At 42.9% G+C, this 16,640-nt stretch overlaps 1 protein-coding gene across 1 annotated transcript in view; it reads left to right on the top strand.

The window, feature by feature from the left end:
* Positions 1–16,640, top strand: part of MALRD1 (MAM and LDL receptor class A domain containing 1) — a 529,217-nt gene that overhangs the window by 295,353 nt on the left and 217,224 nt on the right. The window contains exons 23-24 of the mRNA XM_040352491.1: positions 7,209–7,319; positions 16,154–16,367. Coding sequence (XP_040208425.1) covers positions 7,209–7,319; positions 16,154–16,367 — 325 coding nt within the window. The remainder of the gene's footprint in view (positions 1–7,208; positions 7,320–16,153; positions 16,368–16,640) is intronic.

Below are 16,640 nucleotides of genomic sequence, written 5' to 3' on the forward strand. Positions count from 1 at the left end.
CAAGTCGCCCCGAGTCGCCCCCAAAGTCGTACAAGAATCTTTTTCTATGTCGGTGGGAAACTTGCGTTGCTCCGAGTTCACCCAAAAATCAACTTTCTGCAGTTAGATCCAGCATACTGCTGACATCTGCAGTATGCTGGTCTTTTTTTTTTATTTTGGTACTTATCGTTATAGCAGTATTTCTTCTATGGCTCCGAGCGGGGAATCCTGCGGGGAATGGGCGTTCCCGAAGGCAAGCAAGTTGATTGACGGCCTTCGATAGCGCATCACGGCTTCCGAAAACAGCCGAGGTGACACTTGGCTGTTTACGGCACCTGCGCCTGCCATGTAGAGCTGACTGCGCAGTGTGTCACTCGTGTGGATTTTCGGAAGCCATGACGCGCTATCGAAGGCTGTCAATCAACTTGCTTGTCTTCGGGAACGCCTATACCAGGAAGTAATCCCCGCTTGGAGCCATAGAAGAAATACTGCTAAAACGATAAGTACCAAAATAAAAAAGAAAAGACCAGCATACTGCAGATGCCAGCAGTATGCTGGATCTAACTGCAGAAAGTTGATTTTTGGGTGAACTCCCGCTTTAATAGAATGGGACGCGACTTGTCAGGCGGCTGAGTCGCCTGACGAGTCGCCCCAGTGTGAACCGGCTCTTAGGCTTGGGAGTTGGACTTGTAGTGTACTACTTCTTCGTGCTGGGTACCATCCCGCTGGCCTCGCCCACGTGACCTTTGGATCATTCATGCACATTCAACTGTTCTCTATCTTTCCGTGGCCAGCTTTAGAGATGGGGTATTGTGTATTCTATTGTTCAATTAGGGAATTTATCAGCAGTTTTGCTACAGTAGGACCATCTTTTTGTGTGTCTGTTTTGGCAATGTCTAATAATCAAATCATCTCACACAATACATAATTCCTTATGCCTGGAAGCATTGGGGTGGGTTTACGAAAGGCACACAGACTGCACATTCTGCAAGTGCATTTGCCCCAGAGCTTGATAAATAAGGTAAAGCTTCACTTTGCAAAGAATACCCAATCGGGTGCAAGGAATATATATATATATATATATATATATATAAACAGCATTTTTGCTTGCACGTGATTGGATGATGGAAGTCAACAGAGCTTCACATCATTTACTGAGCTCTGAAGCAACTACACTTGCAGAGTGCATTGTTTATATGCCTTAAGTAAATCCACCCCAGTGCTTTAATATTATCTGGCATGCCATATGTGTATTTTGTGAACATATGTTTTTTCTCATTAACCACTTCCCACTGTCAAATGACGGAGGCACGGTGCGGCTCTGGGAGGACATGATATGATGGTGCCCCAGAACAGCCACTATCACCCGCATGTGGAGGCGCGCAGCGCGCCGATCGTGGCGCGCCGTGTTGCTAGGTCACAACGCGACCCCGAACTCTGCAAAGAGCCATGGCCCCGGCTTTTTAATCATGTGATCAGCTGTGTCCAATCACAGCCGATCACTTGTAAGTATGGAAGTGCCGTGAAATTACTTCCCTCGTCTCACACTGACAGAGTGTGTGGCAAGGAGTGACGATCAGCGGCATCGCTTTGCAGGGGAGACCTGGGCAGGTAATCAGGGCTCTGATCATCAGTGTCCTGATTACAGGAAATCTTCAGCAGTGCCCATCAATGCCACTAATCTGTGCCTATCAGTGCCTCCCATCAGTGCCCATCATTGTCTGCTCATCAGTACTGCCCATCAATGCCCATTTGTGCCCATCATTCCTGCCATCAGTGCTGCCCATCAGTGTCATCAGCACCACCCATCAGTGACCATTAGTGCTGCCTATCAATGCCCACCTGTGTTGCCCATCAGTGCCCACCAGTGCCGCCTATCAGTGCCCACCAGTGCCACTTATCAGTACCCACCAGTGTCACCTATCAGTGCTGATAAGTGCCACATATCAGTGCCACCTATCAGTGTCCATCAGTGCGACATATTAGTGTCACCTAATTAGTGCCCATAAGTGCCACCTCATCAGTGCCCATCAATGCCACCTCTTCAGTGCCCATCACTGCCACCTCATCGGTGCCCATCAGTGCAGCCACATCAGTGCACATCAGTGAAGGAGGAAAATTACTTATTTACAAAATGTACTGACAGAAACAAAGAAAAACGTTTTTTTTCAATATTTTCAGTCTTCTTTTCTTTTTTTTTGTAAAAAATAAAAATCCCAGCAGTGATTAAATACCACCAAAAGAAAGCTCTATTTGAGTGAAAAAAATAAAAGTGTTGCATGACCACGCAATTGTCATTTTTAGCTGAAAGCTAAAAAATGGCCTGGGCAGGGAGGGGTGAAAGTGCTCAGTATTGAGGTGGTTAAATAAAGTCCAAAGCGTTTAGTGTAACTTGTGAAATCAGGCTGTCAGTGTTTGCCTTCATGATTAAACAGTAATATATTCACTAGAGTGGTAATGAGATTACGCACTGTTACTTCTTAGGCCTATTTTGTGATGTTAATGAATGGAATTAGCACATAGGATCATTTGCAATTCATTACGGTTGCAAACATTTTGTTTCCAAACAATATCTGCACCAAAATAAATGCCAAAGCAAGTTCAGTAAACACGGTTACACTTCCCTGCCTCTTTGATGCTAGTAAGTTACAAACTTAAACTATTCTATTTTTTTTCTGTAATTTTTTTCTGTGTGTACTTGACATTTGAAATCCGTAAATGTTTTTGTGCTATCTATTAGACATGTGCACACTGAAATATTTTGTTTCATAATTTTGTTTTCGTCCGAAAAATTTATTTATTTAGTTACTCACGAAATTCGTTTTTATTTATTTTGTTTTTCGTAAAAAAAATGCATTCGTCCGAAAATCCAAATTAAGGTTGAATTGAAGGCTTATGGTGTCTGTCGAATGTTCTAGAAAAAAAAAAAAAAAAAAAGAAGAAGATGATTCAACAGAATCTTTAAAAAAAAAAATGATGGCAGTGGGCGGGGCCGGAGCAGACAGAGTAGACGGAGAGTGAGCGGATCATTTGGGGATCGGAGCTCTTCTTTGCCGTACCGAGAGACTCACCCCGCCGTTCTGACCCGCCCTGCACCCAACACCCTGCCCGGGGGCGCTGCATGTCCCGATCCTTGCCTTTGAGCCTATATGAGAAGCTACACCCTACAGTGGATACACCATTATCCAGTTCCCTATTGGAGTGATATGCTGGGTCTGGTCCATTAGGGCCTTTACATCTGGTAAGCAGATTTTGAATAAGGTGGTGGAATCACATGCGGTTTGCTGGGACCACAAGTATTTACCATTTGGACTGTGCACGGGTGTTTATAAATTAAGTCTCCATGGACTGTTTCTGCACTCATTGAGATACACATATGGACTTTGACTCTCAATTGTTTTTAGTCCATTCACTATTGAATTTGTGTTGCTCAGAATATCAATTGTTTTTAGTCCATTCACTATTGAATTTGTGTTGCTCAGAATTTCAATATTTTTGATTTATGCACTGTTTATGATGTATTAATCCTCCTTTCAATGGTGATTAGGGTTGCCACCTCATCCCTTTAAAACCGAACACATATGAATTACACAGGTTCTGTGGCTGATTTAATGCAGGTAAGGCACCAAATGAGTCTAATTACGACCTTAATTAGCCACAGAACCTGTGTAATTAATATGTGTTCGGTTTTAAAGGGATGAGGTGGCAACCCTAATGGTGATTGATTTCACACTGGATGGTTAGTGGTTTATTTATGCATCTCTTATTTACAGGTTTAATCTTAATTGGTTGAAGCCATATCTGCCAATATGCACTAGTACACTTTAACGTATAATATTTATTCATTCGAGTTTAGTCCACTACTGAGGCACGATAGACACGTTGGGCTTTATGCCCCTCATATGTTTTTCCCTTTGGAATAACATGTTTTTTGGTTTAGCGCAATTACTCTTTTTTCCTTAACTTAGCGCAGTTGTTTCCCTCCAATTCTCTATGTCGAATCTTCATGTCTCTCTATGTCGAATCTTTTTTCTCTGTCGAAACTTTTCTCTCTATGTCGAATCTTTTCTCTCTATGTCGAATCTTTTCTCTCTATGTCGAATCTTTTCTCTCTATATCAAATCTTTTCTCTCTATGTCGACTCTACTTCATGTCTCTATAATGTCGAATCTTTTCTCTTTATGTAGAATAATATTGGACTAATAGAGTTAAGGTTAGGCTCATTCGACCGCAACGAAAACGAAAATAAAGCATTTGTTTATGTCGGATCTTTCGGTTTTCGTTATCGTTTTTAAAACGATAAAGAAAATACCTGAAATTCGGACGAAAATGCATTCGGACGAAAACGAATGCACATGTCTACTATCTATATTAGAAAATTAGACTCCTCTAAATGTGATCTCGCATTTGCTATCCGTTTGTAAGGGGGGGGGGCTGGGTATGTAGGTGGTAGTTGTTTGTCACCTTTTTTATGTTTGTTTATGTTTCCCTCCTCGTTGGGTGCCAAACAAGGGTTACATGAGAGACCTACCCTGGTATGGGTTCTTCTGGGCTACACTAGGCACCTTGCACCTTGTAGAGGGTCACCCAATGCCCTGGAACAAGGCTGAGTCTCATCCACATTCACCTGTGCAGCGTTTTCCACTACCGTTCCCCAGTAGTGGAGTGGGCCACGCTGTGTACTCTGCCCGTGTTCCACATGTGCACATAATTTAACTCTTGAAATTCTGTACCTCTGTGTGGGATGGAAACCTCCCTGAATCTGCTCCTGTTTCTCTGGGAAACAAACCACTGGCAGAAGGAGTGCTAACAACATCTCCCTCGCTATTACAGGCCGTTCTAACTATAACAGGAGCACACTATCGACAGGCTGCTGTAAAACTTCTGTTACCCTAGGTAACCACTTGTGTCTTCACACTACTCCACTCCACACCGAGTATCAGACCCACTTGGTAGACTATGTGTGTGACGGTTACATTTCAACTCTTTAATAACTTCAGACCAGGCAGGGACAAAGTTTCCAACACATTACTTATAAAAGTCCAACATTCAAAGGCATCATAATTCTTCCCCTAATTTCCTAACTCTAACTACAGGCTGTGTGCTGCCCCTGCATACCTGCAAAGGTAGTGTTTGTGCAGTACAAAGTCTATCAAGAGCACTCCTCCAGGACTAGTGTCTTCGGGGCGAACCCCAGGTTCTGATGACTTTACATCCCAATTATGATAAGCAATATATTTCTGCTCCTCACTGGTGTCATTTGCTCTCTCTATCTCTCTCTCTCTCTTATGAGCACCAGTCTTAACTCACTACTAGGCCTTTGTCGGAAACAAGCTGTTGGAGTTAACTCAAATCCTTAGCCGACTCTGTCTCCACACTTGCCAACGAGCAAGCAAGCTTGCTCTCCTTACAGGACCCACTGCCAATTTTTATCACAGGCTTAGTGGGCTGGACCCAGAGATGAACCCGCAAAAAAAACATAGAACCGAGAAAGACATTTCCTCTTACCCTCCTGTCTGGGACAGCGCCTAACTGGCTATTTTAACTTGCTTACAAGTTTTGGACACCATCATCCCACAAAGCAATATTAGATATTACTACTGCCCCCAGAACATGACCCATTTAAGTGAATGGAGCTGCACTTCAACCATCATGCAACAGCCTGCAGTTGTGGCTGAGTAGTGCTGAATTTACGGGGTTACACAGGCATTGATTAAGCATTGTATCACGCAGATCGTTGTTCACACAGTAATGTAAGTGTAAACAAGGACTTAGAAATTAGAGAAACATTTTCCATCCTGCTTCTCTTGAATTTCTCTTTTCAAATGTTTTTTTATTGTATTTTTCAAAGATACACAATAAAGCACAAATAAAAGTCATAACAATACAACCGTTTCTTAGTCATACTTTGTGTTAAACAGTGTGCCTGGGTAGGCTTCAAATTATCATTTTACTAAACAGTAACCATATAGGGCCTTAGTCCAGTTGGATAGTGGTCAGATGCTTAAACAAGTAACTAGCAATCCCTGTTTACCCCAACGGGATCATGCTGTAAACAAGGGATAATGGCTCATTATCTTATATTATAAAATCAAAATTAACATAAAGGGGTATCACGGGAAGGAGGGGAGGGGAAGGTGAGTAGGAAGTTATCTTTTACATACGATCTAGTTTAGGAGTGTAGTCGTTCAGGAACACATTTAATAATTATTAAAATTCTAAAGAAAATTTGAGGCCCTAGGATGAGTAATCCATTCATTCCAATTTTTAATGAATTTACTTATGGTTCCTTTCCTATGTGCTAACATTAGCTCATAGTGAGCCTGAGTATTGAGTCTCTGGATATATATATATATAAAAACATACAGTGTTGCACAATCCTGGCTAGATTCCCCAGTGGGCTGGAAAGCATAGGATTCTCTGCCTCAAAGGAGGGGTACAGGGTCCTAGAAGCAGATACCAGACTTTATGGGACAGCAGAAATAGGACACATAAGGCATAGAGAGAACATTGGAACCAACTGATAAGTTCTGACTATTAAACTAAGCCCACATGCCCCTCTTTTAGTCCACAAACCAATCATAATGCCTTTGGGACACTAAAAACTTTTTAAATAATAATTTAATATTGGATCAGCAGGGTAGGTCATGCCACTAAATTTTGAATATATCATGTGTGTATGAAATAGTCCCATGTGTGATCTATTGTGTGATGGCATTTATTACTTCTAAGACAATGCTTCTACTACCACAATAATTCTGTAACAATAATAATTATAATTTTGATTATGACGAATACAATAATAGTGAACTATATAGAAGACATGTGCTGGAAAGGACTAAAAAGTCACCATCGAAGAGTGACGATCGATAGACAGATGGCAATTGTAGAAACCTTCCCTCTGTATCGTAAACTGGGTACAGCCTAGATGGGAACAGATGTGGTCATACATTTCCCTATTGAGATAGGCGAGCAGGAGTGGTAATCAGAAAATGCACGGGAATGGCACATGCCAATGTCTCTTCTGTCACTCTGAAGGACAACTCATTTTATCTGCAGAGATTTTCGGTCACTGCGGCAGAAAAAAACTGTTTAGTTTGACAAGGTTCAGAGCAGTGCCAAGGGTCTGGAAGATGTCACTTGCTTGTCAGAATGAACCCATAGTTACTGATGGTTCTGGAAGAGATGTCTATGCTGAAAATGTAATGTTCTTTTTTTCTGATTTACAGGTACTTATTCATCTCGGTAACATGACTTATGAACTATGGTCCCAAAGTGGTAAACAAGGAGCAAGTTGGAAGAGAGCTGAAGTTTACCTGAGAACTTTGTCTAACTTTCAGGTTTGTTTTTTCTGATTTATTTTGTAATGAGATTGTTCAACAATTTTCCCATTTCTGTTCAACAGATGATGGTTTTAATTCCACGTGCTAAACCATTAGCGCCAAACGTTCAAATTGTCATCTGCAAAAAAGTATTTTTTTTCAATATTTTCTCTATATTGAGTAATGATGTCACAGCTTACGCATGCCACTACTGGCATGATGCATCCCATTGTTGACTTACTAAGCCTTGTTCTGCAGTGAGCCTCTAGGTGGAAGTAGTCATCTTGGTAGAGGCTTTGCTTCCTCATGAATGATGGACGACCTGGAGGATGGGATAGACAGCTCAATCTCAGTATTTGCAGATGATACTAAGCTAATCAGGGCAATAATTTCTCTGCAGGATGACAAAACTTTGCAAGAATATCTGAACAAATTAATAGGGTGGGCAACTACATGGAAATGAGGGTTAATGTAGAAAAATGTAAAATAATGCATTTGGTTGGCAAAAAATATGAATGCAATCTACTCACTAGGGGGAAAACCTCTGGGGGAATCTAGGGTGGAAAATGCAATGCCAAGCTTCTGCAAGCAAAGCCAACAGAATATTGGCATGCATTAAAAAGGGGATTAACTCAAGAGATACAATGATAATTTTCCCACTCTACAGGACTCTGGTTCAGCCGCACCTGGAGTATGCTGCCCAGTTCTGGGCACCAGTCCTCAGGAAGGGTGTGCTGGAACTGTAGAGAGTCCAGAGAAGGGCAACAAAACTAATAAATGGACTGGAGGACCTTAGTTATGAGGAAAGATTATGAACACTATAATGGTGACCCCACAATAGGGATAAAACTTTTCAATGAAAGGGATTTAAAAGAGACACACGGCCATTCACGAAAATTAGAAGAGAACTTTAAACTGCGTAGAGGGTTCTTTACTGTAAGAGCGGTAAGGATGTGGAATTCTCTTCCACAGGCAATGGTTTCAGCAGGGAGCATCGATAATTTCAAAAAACTATTAGATAAGCACCTGAATGACCACAACATACAGGGATATACAATGTAATACTGACGTAAAAGCACACACACAGGTTGGACTTAATGGACGATGTGTCTTTTTTTAACCTCACCAACTATGTAACTATGACATATAGAAGATGGGGCATAAGTATCATTTTAATTAGAATAGATTTCCCTGCTAGGGAGGGAGCATATTAAGATGGCAATATTCCGTGATAATGGGGGAGATTTGGATACCTATATATCTGAAAGAAAATCACTAAGGGAATGAAACAAGGGACAGATACTGCCTGTCCAGGTGCGTCATCTAACAGCATTAATGCCAATTTGGTCCAATTGATAGTGAGGCCCAAGAATCGCCCAAACTCTGAAATTATGTACATAACAACTGGTGTAATTCACTATACCGAAACCCGGTGATATGTAACTATTACACAATAAAGTGTCCAGAGGCTCAATCACTATAGCGAAGAGCAGGGGTGACAAGGGACAACCTTGCCTAGTTCCCCTGCTGAAGGCAAAAGCCAATGACTGTCTATCAGATATTCTATTTGTTGCCTGTGGTGAAGCATACAGGAGACGTACCCAACCCCTGATATGAAACGATCTCCGAATCCAAACTTGGACAGTATCGCCCATAGGTATGACCAACTGATACTATCAAACACTTTATTTGCAGCTAAGGAAAAGAGCGTTCTCTGTTTCGTATTATCTGCCTGAGTCTGCATGTTCAGGAACAGCCGCCTGAGGTTGGTGGCTGTTGACTTTTGAGGCATAAACCCTGCCTGATTGGAGTGTATAATGGACAGGATAAATTTGTTCACTCTCAACGCCAGGACGGTGGCCAAAATTTTCACATCGCATTGTAGCAAAGAAATGGGCCTATAAAAGCCAGGATCCAGGGGATCTTTTCCCAGTTTAAGCAACAGTATAACATTCGCCCTTGATATTGAAACAGACAGGGAGCCTACCTCAACCTAGGCGTTGAAAACCTCCAGCAACCTGGGCAGGATCGTCTCCCCATAGGTGGTATAGACTTCCATGGAAGTACCATCATCCCCAGGGGCTTTACATGTGGGAAAGGAACATGCCCCTTTCTGAAGCTCTTCCAGAGTAAGCGGGGTGTCCAGTACCAGATGGGCCGCAGAGTATAAGGTGGGTATCGGTATAGAAGCAAGGTATTTTGCTAGCGATTCAGAGGAGTAGTTATCTCGGGAGCCATATAGGTCTGAGTAAAATGAGCATAGTTCCAGGACAATTTGGGAGGACTGCTGTGAACTGGCAATTTTTGCCAATAGATGGCCTGTTTTTTCCCCTTCTTCATAAAATGCAATTTTTGTGAAAAAACGTTTCTGTTCCACGGTGAAGGATCTCAGACGGTCCAGAGAATCCTGGGCTGACATCCCTACCTCCCTTGCGGAATCATACGGATCTACCACATGACAACTCTAACTGTTGAACCTGGCCTTCCACCTGTTCAAGGAAAAGGGACACGTTTGGTTAACTCCATTAATTTCAGTTATGAAGGTGCCTCTAAGCCATGCCTTAAAAGTGTGCCACCTTAAAGGAACACTAAAGGTTCGTTTTTTATTAGATCAATTGATTGCTGTAAAGCTAGAGCACTTACATATCACTTACCTCGTTTTTCCTTTTGACCTCCAAAATACAGAAATCCAGGTTTAAAAATGCCATTTCCTGTCTCTCTTCTTCTTGCTTTCCACCAGCATCTGAGTCATTTTGCATGGTGGAAAGCAGAATGTGCTCACCCCCTCCCTATGACTACAGCCCTGCGTGAAGATGCTCTCTTATCCCTCACAGGCATGGAGGCTAAGCCTAATGGGAACTGTAGTTCCTATTAGGCCGTAATGTAGCAAGAATGAATGCGCACCGCAAACCAGGAAGTCAGTGAGAATAATGATTCAGGAGTAACGGAGGTGAATAAAACGGCTCGATTTCAACAGGTATCAAACTAGTTATAATGCAAAACATTACTTTTTACTTTATGAGCTACTGTCAGAGGAAAATATTTTTGTCTTTACAACCCCTTTAAAAGGACATCTTCACACTGAGCATGGGTAACGAAAAATTGGTCAATTTGTTGGGTTATGCGTTCATGGGAGGGAAACAACTGAAGCCAGAATGTGTTCAGTCTCCATGAAGCCCTGCATATAGTGGATGGGGGCCTGGTGTTCCAACCATAATGTTAGGGGAGAATGATCCGATACCCCCCGGTGGAAGTATTCCACTTTACAGGTATAGTTAGGTATAGGGGTATAGTGGTCATGCCCAAGCAGAGGTTTATGCATGAGAGCAATCTGTGCGTCTTGGAAAAACAGGAGAATTGTTCTGATATTAGGGTTTCCAAGATGCCAGATGTCCAACTAGCCAATCTCCACCAAGAGATGACTAAAAGTGGTGCCCACCCCCAGGAAATGGCAGAAATTGGAGGGTGTCTATCTAGTTGGGGGCAAGACAACAATTAAAGTCACCCATAATCAGAACAGGTATGTCAGGCATGGTAGCCAAATATGACAGTAATAGTTGCAATATTTCCCTAGAGAATGGAAGAGGGATATAAACATAAGCCACAATTAACGTTAAGGTGTATAGTTTACAGTATAGAAAAACAAAACAACCTAGAGAGTCCACCATTGAGTCCAGCTCCTGGAATGCCAGCGCTTTATGCACCAATACACTCACCCCGTGAGAGTAAGCAGAGTAAGTGGAATGATACTCCTTACCAACCCAGGGATAGTGTAAACAGTTGGCAGTGTTACGTGTCAGGTGTGTCTCCTGGAGACCTATAATAGCAGGGTGAAACTTCCAAATAAAGAAGGCAATCATGGTGCATTTCAGTGGGTCATTGACTCTTCTAGGGATTGGTGGTCAGTAGAAGGTAGCAAATTGCAGCACCACAGGAGAGACGAGACAGATGAAGAGTTGTACTTCAGTAAGATACCTTGTAGTAACCAACGTGTGTCATAATCGCGCAACTGCGCATAGAACATATCCATAGAAACAGGGCACAAAGGGAGTAACGGAGCTAAAGTCATTATGGCTAGAAGATAGAGCAGTCCCCTTTGTGACCTGGGGAATTGTAGGTAGAAGAATTGTTGTGTCCCAACCGGGCACAGAAACAAACACCATCTGAACCATGGCTGGTAATAATAATTCACATAGTGCCGTCTGAAAGAGTACACACACATCAACTAAAATCAGAGCACTAACAAGATATGAGTAACCGGTAGCTTTTCCTTTCGCTGGGTATAAAAAAAGAAAACTGTCCCTCATTAAGGAAAACGTTGCCTTAAGGCAGGTGTAATGAAACCATACCGACTTGAGGAGATGTCACCACATGGATCAGTCTCTGTTGTCATCTGGTCGCCTACATCGGAGGTCTTGTTCATGTTGATCGAGCCAGTAGGCCGCATCTGGAGCTGTTTCAGAGAAGTGAGCTTGGCCTCCTGCCGTGACCCTTAGCCTGGCTGGATAGAGCATGGCGTACTTTAGTTGAAGGCGCTGTAGCCTCGTTTTCACATCAACATATTTGAATCTTCTGTGTTGGACCTCAGCAGAAAAGTCAGGGAAGGAAGAGACCCTGGTGCCATTATATTGGATTGTACACTTCTCCCGGGCAAGGCGCAGAATAATCTTACAATCTTTTGTAGTTTAGTAAGTGAGCAAGCATGGGCGGGCCACCCGAAGGGAGGGGCCAAGGGGGTGTGCGGTGTGCCTGCTCCACTGCAAAGAGGGGAGTGAAGTCCTCCTTGCCAAATATTTCCTGCAGCCATTGCTTCACAAAGTCAGCGGGGTCGCAACCCTCAACCTTCTCAGGCAGCCCAACTATTTAGTCGAAGACGATTCTCCATGTTGTCAGCTCTATTATTAGCGTGTATAACTTGTTGGCCAGCCATTTTGGCATCTCTGACTAGGGGGGCAGCTGGTCCTCCAGGTCGCTGACCCAACCCTCCACTGCTGTAGTTCTCTCTCTAATCTTTTGGAGGTCCTGGCGAAGGAGTGACACAGTCTCTTTAGGATCCCCGAATTGCTCTTTAAGATCAACCACTGAGGCCGTGCATTTATGGACTGCGTGTAATAGGTCACTCAGTGTGGGCTGTACAGTTTCATCAGTGGGAATGTCAAAAATATCTGGAGTTGGTATAGGTGAGCTCTCCTAGGCTACAGTATTATCCATTGCACCAGGCCCCTCTGGGTCAGCAGAGTCAGGATCACTCAGTGGAGCTGATGTATCTGGGAGCAGGGAGCAGCCAGCACATGAAAACTTCTGGGCATAGAAAAACATGTTCACGGGCTGCTCCCTCACCTAATGTTTGGTGGATTTATGGGACTTACCCCCAGCGTTCTTCAGATTGTTTGTGCCTCATGGGGCACGCTGTGGCTGAGGGAAGTGGGCATCATTTTGGGACTCCAGGGCCATCACAATTGTGACGTGTTTTTCCCCCAGGTCGTCATTCGCTCCAATCGCGACGGTGACAGGTCCAGGTGGATCCAAGGGCCAGCAGCCAGTGAATCGTGGTTGGTACAGAGCATTTGAGGTGGCGAGGGAAGGATCACAATAGGATAGACCACGAGAGCTCAATGATAAGCGTTATTAATAAGCTATTATGACTAGGGTGACAGCTGGTTACTATGAGTTATTGCACTGCATGGGTTATGTTGTCGTTGTTGTTGTCTCTGCTTTATGTAGAAATATTCCTATTGGTTTTCCACCACCCATATAGCTCACAGAAGTGTCTTTTGTTTTGTCTCTTTCCTCTACCTTTTTATGAGATGAGAACCATAGTAGCCCTAAATCCGTGATTGTAACAAGAGCTTAATAATACATTTCTCATTCTGTTACCCTTATAATATTCCCCTCGGAGTTTAATGCAATGTCTAATTTACTGGAGCAAAGCTGAAATATAGTACCATAAACAATGTCAGCGGCATGGTAATTAATTGGACCTACCATATGTTCAACAATGTGTCTCCTAGCCAAATAATTAAAGCGATATGTATTTGCGCTCGGGTATCTTGTTTAGCATACAGTAGATCTTGGAAGATCATCTCTCAAATGTTAAACAGGAGAACGCTGTGTGCCTAGGTAATGAGGCAATCTGCTACGGCGGCATAAAACAGAGGGTATTGCTCAAGTGTTGGTATTTTTAGCGGTGACATTTTGATATCGCTTCTGTGTGAAATAGTAATATGTTTCACAACTTTATATAAAGATATGACAATGTACACGAGGAAACTCAAACCCTGCTGTCACCAATTTTTTTTTTTTTCTGCATGAGTTGGAGGCTTGGCAATAAAACACAAAGACAGTCAAAGAAAGGCTGAAAATATTAGAGCCGCTATTGCTGTGATATGAGAAATAAGAAGGCTGCTAAGCTTCTTCTGGAAGTGCTACTTGCCTAGCAGGCATGCTAATCATCTTGTAGGTGGGGTCTATTATAGGTACCCTATTTAAGAGGAACCACACACACAGTATATGGAGCATTGATATTTCCTGTTTTGACTTTGAGTAGATTTAGATTAACAATGAATAGGCAAGTTTTTGTCACTTTTTCACAGCAAGTAATAAAGCAATCTTTGTCATCAGTGGTTGACAAAATGTGTTACCTGAGGATGGCTTCCATTACTGGGGGTGTTGTCCTTTCAATAATGTTAGATGTATTATTTCTGTAGTCTGCACCAGCTCCTCACTCCTGCAGTGAGCACCCAAATGAGTGAAGTGCTATAGCAGCCTTTTTTAAGTAGGGTGCCCCAGTCAGAATTATTCTGAAGCAGTGAGCAGTGACTAGTATATTGAAACCATTATATTATTATGTATTATTACCGTATTTTCCGGCGTATAAGACGAGTCGGCGTATAAGACGACCCCCTAATTTTCCAGGAAAATTTTCGGTTTTGGGATATACTCACTGTATAAGACTACCCCCTTTTTTTTCCAAGCCCCACTGTGCCATTACATACCCCCACTGTGCCATTACATGCCCCCACTGTGCCATTACATGCCCCCACTGTGCCATTACTTGCCCCCACAGTGCCATCACATTACATGCCCCCACAGTGCCATCACATTACATGCCCCCACAGTGCCATCACATTAAATGCCACCACAGTGCCATCACATTAAATTCCCCCACAGTGCCATCACATTACTGTCCCCCACAGTGCCATCACATTACTTTCCCCCACAGTGCCATCACATTGCATGCCCCCACAGTGCCATCACAGTGCATGCCCCCACAGTGCCATCACATTACATGTCCCCACTTTCCCCCCCACTGTGCCATCACTCACGTTTTGCAGGCCGGTGACAGTCTCCATCTGCTGCGAGCGTCCATGATTTCAAAGCCACGCGCCGTCTTCTCAGCGTGTCCTGTGATTGGCAGAACACAAATTTTCCCAGTAGCGCCTCTGTTCCGCCAATCACGGATGCCTTCTCATCTCGTCCGAGGATGAGAAGGCATCCGTGATAGGCGGAAAACAGAACAGAGGCGCTGCTGGGAAGATTTCTGTTCCGCCTATCACAGGACAGCGAGGACGCGCTGAGAAGACGGCGCGCAGCTTTGAAATTATGACGATCGCAGCTGCACGGAGACCGTACCCGGCGTATAAGACGACCCCCGACTTTGAATGCATTTTTTTGCATCCAAAAAGTCGTCTTATACGCCGGAAAATACGGTATGTGGAAAAAAGAAATGTTCCTGGACTGCCGCACTCTGATAGGCGATTTATTGAAACAAAATGAACAAAGGATAAAACCCAAAGCTGTATAACTTCCAAAAATTCATGCAACACTGCAATCAATGGTAGAAAGTGGACATAGGGGACAAAAAAGCTAACATGTTTCACATCATGGATAGATCGCAGGGCTTGGAGCGGTACTCTTTTCCATTATTTATTATTATATTATTATAACAGCCAGGCCCCCACCCAAAGTCTAGGAGTCTTATAAATATGCTGGTTCAGTTTGTCTTTCAGTTGTTAAGAATTCGTTTTAGGGCCCGTTCACACCACATGCAGTGAGGTGCTATTTTTCTGCATCAAAAAAGCATGGAAAGTAGGTTATATGGTTCCAATGGCAGAGTTCACAGCAGCACAGTGCGTTCCAGTGGTTTTCAGTTCCAGAAAAGAAAAGGACAGCATGCTGCTTTTTTCCTACATAGAAGTGTACTGAAATGCAATAAAAAGCATGAAAAAAGCATAAAAAATAACAAAAAAGCACAGTACTCCAGTAAAAAAAAAAAAGAAAAGGGAAGAAAAACAAGCTGATCGAAAGGTGATGGACTGGCCAAGCATGTTTTCAGACCTAAACCCTATTGAGCATCTATGGGGCATCCTCAAACGAAAGGTGGAAAAGCGCAAGGTCTCTAACATCCACCAGCTCCGTGATCTCATCATGGAGGAGTGGAAGAGGACTCCAGTGGCAACCTGTCAACGCCATGCCCAAGGGGTTAAGGCAGTGCTGGAAAATAATGGTGGCCACACAAAATATTGACCCTTTAAGCCCAATTTGGACATTTTCACTTAGGGGTGTACTCACCTTTATTGCCAGTGGTTTAGACATTAATGGCTGTGGGTTGAGTTATTTTGAGGGGACAGCAAATGTACACTGTTATACAAGCTGTACACTCACTACTTTACACTGTAGCAAAGTGTCATTTCTTCAGTGTTGTCACATGAAAAGATATAATAAAATATTTACAAAAATGTGAGGGATGTACTCACTAGATAGATTCCTGAATGTATAGAAATTCAACTATATCTTTCCTAATTGCGTTTTGTGTTCTACCTACCTCATTGTTGATATTTTACCATTTGCAGATTGTTCTACAAGCCAAACGTGGGGTCAGCTATGTTGGAGATTTGACTGTGGATGACATATCCTTTGAGAACTGCTCACCATTGCTGATCCAAGATAAACAGTGCACATCCCAGGAGTTCATGTGTGCCAATAAATACTGCATTCCCAAGAACAACATGTGTGACTTTGTCAATGACTGTTCTGACAAGTCTGATGAGAACCTAAACATATGTCGTAAGTCACTCTGAGTTCAGTATTGGTTGCATAACAATAGTTTGGCTACAGGTATAAAATGATGATTGGACTTTAGAATGATGGGTCCATACATGGTATATGTACACTGGCATCGGATAAGCTTCCATGTTTATGTACTGCTGACTCCAGCCTAATTTTGTTGTGATAAGTAGTGACTAGTCCAATTTCGCTTATTACATTTTTCGTCTACGATTGGTTTGCCATAAAGAATTTGCACAAGTCAGGGGCCATACAACATGCACAATCACTTTC

This window comes from Rana temporaria, chromosome 5 (assembly GCF_905171775.1).
Source record: "Rana temporaria chromosome 5, aRanTem1.1, whole genome shotgun sequence".
Classification (NCBI taxonomy): domain Eukaryota; kingdom Metazoa; phylum Chordata; class Amphibia; order Anura; family Ranidae; genus Rana; species Rana temporaria.